This window comes from Micropterus dolomieu, linkage group LG17 (assembly GCF_021292245.1).
Source record: "Micropterus dolomieu isolate WLL.071019.BEF.003 ecotype Adirondacks linkage group LG17, ASM2129224v1, whole genome shotgun sequence".
Classification (NCBI taxonomy): domain Eukaryota; kingdom Metazoa; phylum Chordata; class Actinopteri; order Centrarchiformes; family Centrarchidae; genus Micropterus; species Micropterus dolomieu.
The window spans coordinates 28674194-28690011 of record NC_060166.1 but is presented as its reverse complement, the minus strand read 5'-3'; the positions used below and the strand labels follow the sequence as shown (position 1 = coordinate 28690011).

The 15818-nt window shown below is 39.6% G+C and overlaps 2 protein-coding genes across 4 annotated transcripts in view; one reads left to right on the top strand and one right to left on the bottom strand.

The window, feature by feature from the left end:
* Nucleotides 1-3388: 3388 nt before the first annotated feature.
* On the bottom strand, nt 3389-9697 carry ca4b (carbonic anhydrase IV b). 2 transcript variants are annotated; one of them, XM_046073575.1, is made up of 8 exons: nt 8807-9697; nt 8525-8569; nt 8245-8409; nt 7071-7216; nt 6869-6916; nt 5890-5956; nt 5460-5623; nt 3389-4056 (listed from the first exon to the last, which is right to left on the bottom strand). In XM_046073575.1, exons 1-8 carry the CDS (start codon nt 8865-8867, stop codon nt 3874-3876), a joined length of 879 nt encoding a protein of 292 aa, XP_045929531.1. In that variant the 5' UTR covers nt 8868-9697; the 3' UTR covers nt 3389-3873. The 2 variants fall into 2 exon arrangements, with proteins under 2 accessions (XP_045929531.1, XP_045929530.1); XM_046073574.1 differs by having other exon boundaries at nt 6869-6961; nt 8807-9678.
* Nucleotides 8988-15818, top strand: part of LOC123985739 (dehydrogenase/reductase SDR family member 11-like) — a 12105-nt gene continuing 5274 nt past the window's right edge. The window contains exon 1 of one of the 2 annotated variants that reach the window (XM_046073577.1): nt 8988-9114. In XM_046073577.1, coding sequence (XP_045929533.1) covers nt 9085-9114 — 30 coding nt within the window. In that variant the 5' untranslated portion in view covers nt 8988-9084. Of the gene's footprint in view, nt 9115-14482; nt 14760-15818 lie in introns of those variants that run through there. The other variant, XM_046073576.1, reaches the window with a different exon arrangement.

Genomic DNA, 15818 nt, shown 5'->3' with positions numbered 1-15818 from the left:
AGTGCTTTCTACTTTATGGGTGACAACACTGTACATCAGTAGCTTCTGGTCGCTCCACCGCAAACACTGAAGACATGGCGGGTTGAGTAAAGGCAGGTCTTCACAAATTAAATTTGACACAAAGAACATTCTCTAACATTATTTTATATCTGAGACATATGAAAACAGCTTATCAGTCACATCCACAGTGTTTGACAGTAATGTTTCTTAAAATAATGCTGATACAGGACATAAATAAGACATAAAGCAGCAACTTCTGTGTACTTAAGTACAATTTATTTGAAAAAGTACAACAAATAAAAAGCCGCGACAATGAGATTTTTAAATACAGTCACTTGCTGTCAGGGTCTTACCAGCGTTTGGACTCCGAAGAAGAAAGGAAACCCAGAAGTGAATGTGACCTTTTTATTAACCCTGTCTGAGCCACGTGGTTAACACAGGAAAAGCTCTAACAGTCACACACACACACACACACACACACACACACACACACACACACACACACAAACTATACATGCATGGAAGTGTACGCAGATGTGCACATGCTCATGCGTGCACACACACACACACACACACACACACACACAAACAGTGGTGGGAATATTGCTTGAAACATGTACTTGTAAGTATGTGAACATATGTAAAGGATTATTTGTTGTTACATGTTTAAAATGTGTCCATGTTTCTGAGTCATCTCTCTTTCGGGAGATGTTTTAATTCATTGTATGTATGACCTATCATCTGGAGCAGGTGGTTATAGGTCCAACTACTTCATATAGTTTTGTTTAGTCTATTATAACAGTATTTGTTATTTTTTATGTACAATCTTAGTAAAATAACTGTAGCCATCAGATAAATATAGTACAGTGGAAAAATGTTTAATAAAAGTACACACACACACCCATGCAAATTCAAAACCTACACCCACAAACTTCTGGCAGACTCCGCCGCTGCCAAGTGTGAGCTCATCCCTTTTAAGGACATAGACTATGAGGCGACATCGCTTTACAAAAGAAGTCAGACACTAAAGAAGATACATATTGATCCCAGCGATAATTAGCCTAATATGGATGTGTACCAGTTATCTCAGGACAAAATACTCTTAACTCAAATTTCAGTAACTGTTGTGTGAGAATAGGCCTACGCTTTGACTGAAATAACAACATAATGATGAAAGATCAAATTAAATGAAAGGTTTTTAGCAGACTTTTACACTGAGTGAGCTCATTTTGGAGATGTTGGAACTGTTAAATGTTAGTTTGCAAAGGACTATTGCGCTCTTCAGCACTATCCTCAAATATGTCATATACACACAGCAAGTGCAAGTCCGAAATCTTCTGTGTAGATGACAGGAAGAGATTCATATCTCGTTTTTATTTCTGAGAACTCATTCACGCTTGCATGTTTGTGACAATGCGTAGGTGGTGGTTGGTGGTGCAAGGCTCTTCCCTGTCCCAGCAGCAAATGTGCAATATGCTTGCAACAACAGAAACTTCGCAAATAGAAAAGAGACGGGCTTGTGTCCTCTGTTGTCACGACAACCCAAACCTCAGAGTCACACCAAGCAAAATAAGAGGAAGTGGGGGATGGGTGGCGCACACAAACCGAGAAAAGATGTCCTTGAGAAAAAAAAGACTAGCAGACAGTAATGTGTTGTGTAGTAGACAAAACACTGGTTGCAAATGCAGCAACTGACAAAAAGTTGAATCTGCTGCAAGGAATCAGATACTGCAAGCCAAACCACACACACAAACACACACACACACACACACACACACACACACACACACACAAAGGTTGTAATTGTTTGTAATACTGAGTCCACATGTGTCCCAAGAAAACAAAGAATGTAACTCTGCAGCAGGCAAACATGACTGTGCATCCTGCAGATTATCTCAACACTGTTGCGCTAGAGGATGTGTTTGCCTCAGACATCTATTCCGGTGCAATTTGGGATTATATCCAAAGTGATCTCCTTGAGTACTTAGGGTGATATAGATAGCACCAGGGTGCCAAAAACAAGCGCAGCATCTAATGACACCAGTATTGTGCTTAGGACAAATTGAATTATGCTTAACCTATGGTGATTGATCTCAGAGAGGGAAGTAAACTTGTGCTGTGTAATAGTGGCTGAGAATGTAACTTTTCTTTAGAATGGGTATTGCAATTGTTAAGTCAATCACAACATGTCAGATGTCAGAGTATTAGACTGAACCATGTTTGAACAGGTCTAATTGTGGACAGCAGCTGGAAAAGGCATATATCAAAATAACACAACACACTAAAAGCCACGGTTCCTGTTTCTGTTCAGTCTAACTTAACTTTCTCATTACATCATGGCTGTGGGTTCATTAGCAAGTCACCAAATGAGGAATAAAACTTCCCCATGACTCAAAGATAAAAGGATATTCATGCACCTTTTAAAAATCCTGTATGTTATATAGTTTGCAAATGTGCTACCCAGAGTTGAATGCAAGCAGAATCCTAACAGCCATTCAGATTTGCTCTGTGCTGCCACACAGTGGATGTTAGTGGAGATAACAATCTGGAGTGATGTCATTTTAAAGGTGAATGTTCTTTATTTGGATCCCCTTTAGCTTTCACAAAGAGGTCGCTAGTCTTCCTGGGATCTACATTTAACAATTTAAAATCACACTGATCAATAATAAAAGAAAAGGCGAAATGAGGCAAATATAAAGATCAGAGAAGAAGTGAAATATCTAAATATGAAAAGGTGGACAATAGAATTTTAATTTATTAGAAAATGAAAATACTATCAAAGGGACTCCAAGTCAAGCCAACTCAGAATAGTTACATTTTACTTAAATTAACCCAAATATGTGATGTAATCATGAGAAATTCTTAGCTTTCAACTAATCATAGATTCCATTTATTTTAAGCCTTAAGCTTATCCTTGATTACTACTTTTCCTGTACTGCAGTCACAACAAACCAAGAAACAAAGCACCCCATGACATCAAGTGCCTTGCAAATTGGGGGCACCCGATGTGTCTGAAGTTCATCTTCTTAAGGGTTTGAACGGTTTTAATTTTGATCAGAGAGACCCCAAAAAAAAAAGAAAAAAAGAAGACACAGCCATCAAAATAAGGATTTCTGGAACATTTTAACCCAAATGCACTGGATGAATGCAAATAAGCTACCCATTACTAAAGACCTTTTTTTTTTTTTTTTTTTTTTTTTTTATAAATGAAGTTAGCAGAACTCACTTTAGTGGATACAAGACGCACATTACCAATAATTGTTATTTATGCTGAAGAATACAAGTTGGCTTTTTTCCCCCCGTGCAATTGGAGCCAACGGAAGGAGCTCTGACACCTGTGTCAAGTACATTACAGTAAACCAAGTAGTACAAAGACAAAAACAGCATGTACAAATTTATACCACATTTATTGTCTCACAAACCCCCTGCCCCTGGTGAAATAAAATAGTTTTACAAAGCAGGAATAAAACACACTTTATTAATTGCACAATATTTTTCAAACAGCTGAGACAATACAGTATGCACTGTGGGAAAGTTCAGAGTTCTTATATCTGCAGGACAGGAAGGAAACACTTCAGTATCACACAAGAGTGTAATAGCAACTATTAGCACCCTAGTCTGTAAATTACTCTGGGTCATCGTACATGGTAACTTTCATCTTCAGTGCAGTTTGTTGTAGAAAATTCCAAGCTATGGAGGGGAGTTGTAAAATATACATGAGGTTTTCTTTGAACCTGCACAGAAACTTGCAAACAGTGCATACAGTAGATTACTTTTAAATATCAAGTACATTATATTTCATGTATTTAACAATCAGTGGACATAGACAGCAATAATTCTTCATTAAAAGGTTTAGTAAATTAAACAGAGCTTTCACCCTGTAGTGTGCAGGGACAATGCACTGGATACCAGCACTGACATGAGTAACCCACTGCTAAGCACAGCAACATAGCCTCCTGAGTAATACACCTGCCGTCCATTCAAGGGCTGCACTGGTCTGTAGCTTTTGACCATCTGCGTCCCATTTGCAAACTGAAGTTGGGAGAATGCGGCGAGCTATAACAAAGATGAGATCCCAACAGACAGGTGAAAAAGATTTTGCAGGATGATAAAATGGAAAAGCTGATAAATACACAAGGTAGATGCAGTGGTAAAAGGGTGGGCTGCTCATATTGCATATGAGCTTTCCTATTCAATATCTTTATATTAACAATAGACCATATTACTACATTTACAACCCCGCAGAGCAGAGGTTTTCAAAGTGGGAGGTGGGTCTCAACTTTCAATGGAGGCTCAGTGAATAGAAATGAATAAATATCACATTAAATATTACCTTAGTATTCAAAAGCACATCAAATGGGTTATGGTTAAAGAGTACAGGGATCTATTGCATCTCTGAAAAACTATTTTGGGGAATTTTCCCCAGAGTCATGCATAAGGGGAAAAAAAACAACCCACACACACATGGAATTTTAGAAACCTGTCTGGGATATAGTCAGTTTCTGTCACCTTAAATGTGAAATCTGAATCTGCATCGTAAAGTATAGCTGTCTGATACTTTTGTTAGCAGAGGAAAAGAATAAAGTACTACTGCTGCCTCTGTTATACTTAAGTGTAGATACTTAAGTAAATGTAATTCCTTTCCTCCTCTGGGTAGATGATACAGTACAACAACAGTGTAGGTTTCGTTTGAGCATATAATGGGACACATTTAGTGCTCAACACACATTTTGTACCAATTTATGTAAAGGTGGAAAAACGAAATTTAGGTGACAATTTAAGATAACAGAATATAATGCTCTTAGGTCTATTCTGTATTGCTTTCAGATATGTATTGTCCTGTAGATCAACATTTCTCATTAAATACCATCCCTGCCGAGTCAACACACATGCAGGCATGATTTGTCTGTCTTTTATTTAAGGAAGTAATCTCTTTAAATGTGGCACCTATTTACGTCAATGATACATGAATTAATTTTCAATTATTTATAAACCCAGAACTTTAATAGCTTTTGTATTTAATCAGGTTTTCTGCTCATGTTCAAAACTTTGTGCACATTCAAAATCTATCCCACATATCTGTGTTCTGACATATTGAGAATAAAGTTGTGATATAAGGAGAATAAAGTCATAATACTTATTTATTTTTTTAAAATCTACCTGCCCTATACTCTGCTGTGTATTAGTCGGCATTATTACACTGCTGATACGGAAGTATCCACTTCAGACTATCTGACAGACACAGAACCCTGTTTGGGAATGAACTAGAAGTGCGCTGCTCTTAATCGAAGTGTAGGAAACACATTGAGTAGACAGATAGACAACAGTGGTTATATTTAAATGTTTTGATCAAGGTTATTGCTAGGGACAATTCAGTAGTCGCTGGAAATTGGTAGGGGTATGTCCTATTACCATCCCTTCTAAATTCTACCTCCTTGCAGTATTATGACAATAGTTACCTGTTTCCTGCTGAGAGGAATGGTGTTCTCAAACAGGCTCCAGACAACAACTTCAGCACAGCTAGGTGTAGTGAGAGAGCCATCATAGCGAAAGTACTTGGTCATATTCTTCTGAGGAGGAATTAACATTTCCAGAGACACACCCTTCAATGTTGTACTGTTTGCTGGTTTTAAAAATATTAAAAAGACAATAAAGTTAGCAAGAAATATATCATTAAACAATAAAATTGTAATATAAAATAATATTGTGATGCTGCTCTAATCGATATACTTCACTGGTGGTGTAAGAAAAGGTCTTTCATGACATTGTGTTATCGCATTACTAGCATATCTTAACACTGGAACAATCAACACATTTTAGGACCTTACACAGTGTGGCTGGAAGATAATGAAGCACACTTATCTTATTTTGCAAGCAGATATGACTTACTGGGTTGTATGGTATATTTTAGAGCATTAATAAAGGGATCAAATTTCTTATTTGCAGACTCTGACTCCTGAAATGAAAGAATAAAATGTTCAAGTTACTTAGCAAGCTGAAATCACATTTTTGTCAAAGTTGGGACAACAGACATTAGATTTTTTGATTCAAATAGATGAGGGTGCTTAAATTTAAAAGGGCATTCAATCAGTTCCTGGAAAATGACATTGCACAGAAGGCTCTAGATGGTAGATTGAAGCATTGTGTTTCCTGATGACAGAGGCAGTTCTCTGAAACGCACTGGAACCATAAAGTTAACGGAGGGATTTATATATTTCGAATTCTAAACCTTTTGTACCTTTTTACGCAATAGAAGAGAATAGAGTTTTAAACTCTAACCTTGTTAAAAGGTTTATTGCTCCGTTACTTTTGATCTACAAAGCTGCGGACAATGCCATTTCCAAAAAATGATTTAATCTCAGTTATCACCACATTAAAACTGCCCTTTGTATAGTTACTCGTTAACTAATTGCACATTCTGGTTAGTTTTACCAAATTTGTTTAACTAGTTGGATGTACCTTAATGCGCAATTCTTGGCCATTTATTTGTTTATGTTTTTAAATATTAGCTAAATGGAGATCACTGTAGTATGTGTTTACTTTAAAATGTGCAAAATTCTGATGCCAGTTGATCAGATCTCATTGAAAATCCCTGATTGCGTGAATACTTTGGGATCAAACCCAGAATTTGAGACATCTTTGCAATTATTTAACCGTGACTACATTTTCATAAGATGAATGCTAGTCCAGAACAACAAATTGCCAGTTGTTCAGATTCAGTGCATACTGTTAATTTCCCAATAAAGGATTTTTCATTTTTGACCTTTCATATTACCCCATACCCATTTTCATCTTACTAATATTTTAGCTTCAACTTTAAGCTGATCTCCACTTTTTTTAAAATTGCCAAATGAACAAATAAAATCACCTGAAAGAAAAATCCAAGAACAGCCACGCCTGTGCGGTCTCTTACAGCCTGGGACAAAGAGACATATTCTTCTTTTATGTGGACAATATGCATCTGTGGATGGCATAAAATAATTCATTGTAGAATTTATCTGAATAGTGTGCACAAATGGCTACATCACATGTAGTCCAGATTCTGACACCTCCATCTCCATATTTCTTACCTCCATTGGAAATTGTTCTCCATCAATAGTGTGTTCAGACCCTGGCCCTGCATCTTGGCCCCAATGCAGGTGAAGTTGGTATGCCTTGTATGGTACAGCCAGATTTCCTCCCATGATCCTCATACTGGAGGGCAAATCCAGTTGAACTAGAAAAACAATCAAGTCATAATTTAAGAATTTTGGCAAACACCATCACCAGATGATGTTTGCCTGAATGACTGAAAAAAGGATTTGGGGATTTTTATGCAGTTGAAATTTTAAAACATTAATGTTCTGCAGCCTCTTCATGTTTAAGTATCTCAGCTTTTGCGCATTTAATATTTTGGGAGTGTTTTTTTTTTTTTTTTTTTTTTTTTTTTATTAAACCTGAGGACATGAGGGCTGCAGATTTTTTTTCTTTGCCAATAGCCATTTTGCCACATCTTACACCATATGTGATCATTATTTCAGTGGATTACAACTGGAGGCCAGAATATTACAGCCAGTTCAGTCGACACTAAAACTCTAAAGTTAGGTGGATAATTAGGTAGAATTTAAAAAATGAGTTAAAAAAATATAACCTACTAGAAATAGGCTAATGCATTCTTTCAAATGAAAAAAAAAAAAAAAAAATTCCCTCCCGGCATAGTTAGATTGTCATTCAGTGGTTAACACTCAGCCGTGTTATATTGCAGTTTTGTAGTTAAAGTTATTTAATATTCAGGGTTTTATTTTGAACATACAGTTGAATGGACCCCTGTCAGAAATGAAAATGGGGATCCTAATTAAGTAAAAGTTTTCCAATAAAGAGATGTTGCACAAATGTTTGTGCATGTTGTACATCATAGTTCTTGGAAAGCAAGAAAATCGGAATCAGCCAAAAATTGGAATTGGCAGGTTAGACCTTTAACAAAACTCTGTAAATCAGAATCAGCCAGGAAAATTGCAATCAGCGCATCTTTACTGAAGAGTTGTGTTGGTGCCGTAAAACATTACTCCATTGTTGTCAAACATTTCCTGGCTGGGATTTCAATGGCAGGGAGTGTGGGCCAGTGACAGAGATGCCATTCACCATTCAAGTCAGTGTACCATCAAAATTATTTTAAAACTGTTATAATATATAATTTTGACTTAAGTCTATCTGAAGCACATTGTCTTTTTACAAAATAAATCTGCAATAATCACAAACACATACCACTTTGACCGTTGTTTATGAGGTGACCATTAAAAGTGTCTTGATAGCCAATGAAGTGAAAAGGAGTGAGACGTTCTTCTGGTAGCACTCTCCCTGTAACAATGTTAACTGGAGACTGAGCTCTGCCGCTGCACTGTTTTGAAACCACTCCCCATAGGTCTGGACCTGTGAAGAGGACAGGACAAAAAAATAAAAATAAATAAAAAAAAAGTTACTGCACTACTACATATTTTTATTTTTGATGAAACTGTTAATGTCAGTGACTTGTCTTGATGTTTACCTTTGCAGGTTTCATTGCATGTAACTTGGGACTGATAGCACCAATCTACAAGAACAGGTTTTAAATAAGTAATTTAACAGAAAATAAACAACAACAAGAAGAAATACAAGCCCACGGGTGAGAAACAATTCCCAAATAGTTTGGGCATTAGTTAAATAACATTCAATATCATGCAACTTACTGACAAACAAAACACCACACATGCAAAATAAAAGATGCCTGTGTAGATTTTTCAAGTGTGTCTAATTTGACAGAATTTTAATCAATAAGTTTCTTTCTTACCTGCCCCTGAGACAACCTTCACGGAAGACGCAAACAAAAATAACACAGGTGCAAGCAGCATTGTAAATTGTAAGTCTAGTCCCAATCTGCCTGCACTGAACTTTTCAGGAGATGATGCCACAAACAGAATTCAAACACCCAGTTATAAGACAGGTAGACCCATCAATCAATCAATCAATCCCTCCCACGCCGCATGCATTGGTTTTATGAGTCTTAATTCTGTTACCACTGACACATAGCCAACACTTATACCTGAAGACTGATATATTCACAAGATAATGAGCGGACTCTTGACCAGGCGTGCTGTGGTAAGCGTGTAGATAAAGAGAAGATTAGCATGGCCCCCTCTTTTATAAACGTGTTGTCTCATTTCCGGACCCCGGAGCGTGTTCCTGCTCAGTGCATGCTCTATCTTAATATAGTTAATTTTGTGAAGATTCTTTAGTACAGCTGCAAGTTATCCGCTATTAATTTAAACTTAATTAGTTCTGCTTCACCACCCACAGCTTTATGATTCGTTTAACGACTCTTGCTAAATCCTACAGATGTTTACACGGTCGCTTTAGCTTAGGAGCTAGCGATGGCTTCTCGCTTTCCCTCTCTCTCTTGTTCGGTGTGCCACATTTTTAGCTATAATTCCTCTGACTCCTTTTACTCAAACTACTTAAATGTGCAGGTGTACATGGATTTTTTTAATGCAAAACGCTGTCCCGTCTTCTTGCGCATAGAGCAGCTGCGCCCAAGCCCATTGGATCGGGTTGCCAGGTTGCGGCGACCGGTTGTTTTAATTTTATGTAGTGTATTTCCTACACAATCTGGCAATTTTGGTCACTAACGTTCAAAACCTGGATTAATGTATGGCAATTATAATAAAGTTTGAGGGCTGTACAAATCATGGGAGTTTCCCAGGAGAGCCAACAAAACGGGAGGACGCCGAAGGATTGTAAGTATGGAAGAAACCCGGGAAAATGGGAGTGTCAGCAGGGATGCGTGCATTCCGCTTTTTAAGTTGTAAGTAAAAGAGGGGGCGTGGCCTAACGTTTGCAGGTAGAGTTTAAAGCCAGATCACTTTTTTTGGATGGCTTCAACAAGATTTAAGTTTTGGAACATTTCTGTCCAGTTGGCCTCACACAAAAAGTCACCAGTAAAGGAGTGCAATCGGTCTGACAGCGGCAAAGCAGCGCACAGTGCAGCAGGTTAAGAGGCATTAGAGACTAGCCTAGGCTAACGTTACCTGTTGTTTGCTGGTATGCATGACTGACGTCAGAGAAGGACTTTGCTAACGTTAATAGCTACAATAATCAGGCAATGGCAAGTAACGTTAGGGTCCAACATGCTCTGAGAAAAACAAAATCTTGGTTCTGCCAGGGGAGCTGGTTAAGAAGACCAGTGACCTCATTTATAAAACAGTGCGGTAGAACCCATACTAAAAGTGTAGGCGCAGGTAACCTTCCCTTTATAAATCATACTCCGTCTGGAAATGTGCGCACGTGGATCAGCTTCATATCCAGCCCTCTACATGCCCACATTCAGCCATAAATGGTCATGCAAAGCACCTCATCGGTAAAGACGTTATAATGTGCAGGTGTTATGTACTTGAGATAGGTGGATTTGGAATACAGTATATACAATATGACAATATAACAATATGAACCGTATGAACAGCACTGAAATAGAGAATGATGAATAAATAATAAGTGGTAACCAGTAAACAGGTGGCTGATTAGAGACAAGAGTTACTCGCTGTTTAGAATGGTGATGGGGGGCAGAGTGGGGTCATATCCATGATCATCTCCACAGTTTTGAGCGTGTTAAGCTCCAGGTTGTTCTGGCCGCACCAGACAGCCAGCTGATCAACCTCCCATAATTAGGCTGATGTGGCCGATGACCGTTGTATCGTCAGCAAACTTCAGGAGTTTGACATAAGGGTCTCCTGAGATGCAGTCGTTGGTGTAGAGGGAGAAGAGCAGTGGGGAGAGCACACACCCCTGAAGGGAGCCAGTGCTAATAGTCCGGGTGATGGATGTGATGTTCCCCAGCCTCACCTGCTGACTCCTGTCAGTCAGGAAGTTTGAGATCCACTGACAGGTGGAGGCTGGCACAGTGAGCTGGGTGAGTTTGGTGCTGAGGATGTCCAGGATGATGGTGTTGAACGCCGAGCTGTTCACAAACAGGATCCTTGCATATCTCCCTGGATAGTCGAGGTATTACAGGATGTAATGCAGTCCCAAGTTGACAGCATCATCCACTGACCTGTTAGCCCTGTAGGCAAACTGTAGGGGGTCCAGCAAAGGGGCCTGTAATGTCTTTCAGGTGTGCCAGCATCAATCTTTCAAAGGACTTCATGACTACAGATTTCAGGGCGACAGGCCTGTAATCATTTAATCCAGAGATGGAGGGTTTATTGGGGACCAGGATGATTGTGGAGCGTTTAAAGCAGGAGGGAACTTCACACAGCTCCAGTGATCTGTTGAAGATCTGTGTGAAGATGGGGCCAGGTGGTCTGCACAGATTTTCAGGCAGGATGGTGACACACCGTGTGGGCCAGATGGTGTCTGGTGTCTGGCAGCACCAACAACAGAAAATCGAGGCGCTTATGAGCACGTATTTTGTTGATGCAGCGTGTTCGAAAACAAAATAAAATGCAGCGAATTTAGAAAGGTAAACACATATTGTTGATCATAATAAACCTATTAAACATACACTTGTCGGCAAATTCCCACTACTAACAGCCAGCTGCCAGAAACTCCATAGTAGGCTAGTATTTGTTCTGGGATGGTACAGTTCTGTTGGATTAGGCTGTCTAATGCTGGACTCTGCATACAGATCCAAGAGTGCACGGCTCTAGGGAATCTAAATCGATGTATTGGCCAATAATCATCATGGGTCAAATTACAACTAACCTTCTAATTACATCTGAAAAAGACTTGCCTCTGTACTGGTCTTGTTAGATCTTAGTGCTGCATTTGATACCATTGACCATCACATCCCAATATAGAGAACATTTAACATTAATCGCTCTCAGTTTGTACATGTTAACAATGAGTCCTCACTGCACGCCGAAGTTGGTCACGGACCGTCTATTCTATTCACCTAATACCTCCTTTAGGCAATATTATTAAGAAACACTCCATAAACTATCATTGTTATGCCGATGATACCCAATTATTATTGATCAACCAGATGAAACCGATGAAACTTCAAGCATGCCTTATTAAGGACATAAAAACCTGGATGACTTGCAATCAGAAACCTCGCCAGAGCGTAACTGAAAGCTGTCATCAAGAAGGCGAAGTGGAGACATCAGCAGAGATTGGAGAGAGACCTCAACACCAACATCACCACAGATTTGTGGCATGCGATCAAAAACATCACAGGCTACAAAAGCATGATGCCACCTTACCAGATGAGCTAAACACATTTTATGCTCCCATGAAATTCCTCATCAAAGAACTGGAAAGTCTACTCCTCCTCCAGAGGACAGGCTACTGTCGATATCCACTGCAGATGTGAGAAGAGTCGTAGTAATGAGCAAATCAGCTGGGCCTGATAACATCCCTGGCTGTGTACTAAAACATGTACCATTCAGCTAGTTGATGTTATTACTGACATTTCAGACATATCACTGTCAGAGGAGAGGGTTCCCATCTACTTTTAAGACAGCCACCATCATCCCTGTACCTAAAAAGTCTGCAGCGTAGTATGAACGACTACCGCCCTGTGGCACTCACTCCCATTCTGAACTGGTTAGCCAGCACATAAAGAACAACATCCCAGTCAGTCTGGTGCCTCAGTAGTTTGCTTTCAGAACAAACAGATCCACAGAGGATGCCTCCTCCACTGCCCTCCACTCTGCCATCACACATTGAGGAAAAACAACCGCTACATCAGAATGATTTTAAACTCCGCATTCAACACCATCCTCCCCCATTAAACTGATTGGCAAACTTAGCACTCTGGGCTTTAGTATTGCCCTCTGCATCTGTGTATTGGACTTCCTCCCAAATAGACCTCGGATACTTAGGATTGGCAGCTAGTGCTCAACACCGGAGCCAAAAATGTACCTAGAACAATTGCTGTGAAGGCAAAGGGTGGTCACATCAAATATTTTCTTCTGTTTTTACTCACTTTGCATTTTGTTAATTGCTAAAAAAAATAATCCATTAACATGACTATCTTTGAAAGCATTCTTTATTTACAGCATTTTTTCCACACCTGCCTAAAACTGCACATTACTATAAAACGTTTGCTCTAGCTCTAGTGAGTAGCATAAAAGGAACGAAACACTTGATGTCATTATACAACCCTGTGTTGTAAAATGACAAATGTACCTTGTACCTTGTAATTTTCTGAGGTTAAACTCAAGACAAAACTGAAGTTATTGCACCTCCGTAACACATTATCTAAAGATATCGTAAAGCCCCCTACATACTTGCTTTTTAACAATGCGTAGGTGTAGACCGGCGGCTGCGACACAAACGGCATTGTTCACATACTTGTCTGCGTTCTTTGCGTGAACCTGGAGGATTAAATGTGAATCCACTAGGGGGCAGATCAGGGCCAAATCCTCCCTCGACGACACCGGATTATCTTCTTTGACAACCTGCGAATTTGCACAACGTAAACAAACCAAACATAGCGAAACCTCGAGGAGGTTATGATTTTAATGGGACATCCTAACGATCTTGGTAATTGAGGACTAGCTCCAGGAGTTTTATTGTAAACATCCAGCCATAAATTTCCTTTTTTTTTAAGTCTGTGTGGAACAGGAGTTTGCTGCTGACCTGCCTATTAGATTGACATACTGCCCCCATGTTCATGTGCTGAATTGCATCTTGCAGACACGTAGCGTTCATTTCTGGAGACATGCACAACCTACGCTCCAAAGGAACGCAGGATACACGTGGTGTGGCACAGTGTGGCATAGTGTGGCATCTTGCATATGTGAACGCGTAGTTACATAATTATAATTAAGTATGTCCAAGGCTTTACTCTAGATTCCATTGCCCTGGCTTCCAGCACCACCATAAAGAATCACAAAGTTATCTTTGTTTGAGATATGTCCTTAAACCCCACATAAAATAAACTTCAAGGCCTGCTATTTTATATTGCAAAAATCAGGAACATCCTATCTCTAAATGATGCAAGATACTAGTCTATGTGTTTGTGACCTCTAGGCAGGATTATTGCAATTCCTTATTATCAAGTTCCCCAAATAAGTACCTTTTTAGACTTTCCACTTGATTCAGAATGCTGCTGCAAATGTACTGTCGAAGAACTAGGAAAAGCGATCATATTTCTCCCATATTGGCTTCACTGCATTGGCTCCCTGTAAAATCTAGCATATAATTTAAAATCCTTCTCCTCTGACCCACAAAACCCTTAATGGCCAGGCACCATCATAATAACAGTTTTTAAAAGGTGATTATATGTTAATGTTGTATTCACAACTTGGTTCCGCTGGCCTCAAAAAATCTGTTATGCAGGTTTAAGAGAAAAAGACAGTGCTTGTTTTAGTATGGACACTGAATAGTATTTTAGTGTATGGTGAACTCAATGTTTGGTTCCATCATTGCAACAATCTGTTTAACACAGAACTGAGTGGTTTAGCCCTCGATCACTCAAGCTTGTTCGAAATTCGCTGTCGTGAATGCAGCACAGTGACGTTTTCGACGTAAGCAGAGTTGACGGCGCTGTGAATCACTTTCACCGTGCTGCGTTCACGAGTAGCTGACTGTAGGAACTAGGGCTCGATTCCAGTATCGCTCTCATTGTTGTGAGGGTTTAGAATTTCCATAAGGTTACAGGTGTACCGGTTGTGATGGACCGCTGGAAGGGCAGAGTGGCTCTGGTGACCGGAGCCTCGGTCGGGATTGGGGCGGCCATAGCTAAGGAGCTAGTCCGGTCCGGTATGAAAGTGATGGGTTGTGCCAGGAACGTCGAAAAAATACAGGTCTGCTCAGAATTAAAACTTAATGTCTGCACTTTAAGGAGGATTTAATGAGTAAGAGTTAGCCTTAGGCAAGAAGTACAAACCATTGTGACACTATATCGTTAGTAACTTAGAGCAGAAGCTAGCCTTTACTGAGCTGACGTTAGCTAACATTTCAAACGTTTTTGAAGTGCTGAGGTGAAAGTGTAACTGTTAAAGTTAACTGTTTTGGCAGGTCGTAGATAAATGGAAAGTCACTTTGTTTTAGATATCTTTCTTACATTAACTTCAGAATAATAAAAGCATACAGTGGGTACGGAAAGTATTCAGACCCCTTTAAATTTTTCACTCTTTGTTTCATTGCAGCCATTTTCCAAAAATCAAAAAAGTTTATTTTATTTCTCAGTAATGTACACTCAGCACCCCATCTTGACAGAAAAAAACAGAAATGTAGAAATTGTTGCAAATTTATTAAAAAAGAAAAACTGAAATATCACATGGTCATAAGTATTCAGACCCTTTGCCGTGACACTCATGTTTAACTCAGGTGCTGTCTATTTCTTCTGATCATCCTTGAGATGGTTCTACACCTTCATTTGAGTCCAGCTTATACTGATTGGACTTGATTAGGAAAGCCACACACCTGTCTATATAAGACCTTACAGCTCACAGTGCATGTCAGAGCAAATGCGAATCATGAGGTCAAAGGAACTGCCTGAAGAGCTCAGAGACAGAATTGTGGCAAGGCACAGATCTGGCCAAGGTTACAAAAAAATTTCTGCTGCACTTAAGGTTCCTAAGAGCACAGTGGCCTCCATAATCCTCAAATGGAAGACGTTTGGGACGACCAGAACCCTTCCTAGAGCTGGCCGTCCGGCCAAACTGAGCTATCGGGGGAGAAGAGCCTTGGTGAGAGAGGTAAAGAAGAACCCAAAGGTCACTGTGGCTGAGCTCCAGAGATGCAGTCGGGAGATGGGAGAAAGTTGTAGTAAGTCAACCATCACTGCAGCAATCCACCAGTCGGGGCTTTATGGCAGAGTGGCCCGACGGAAGCCTCTCCTCAGTGCAAGACACATGAAA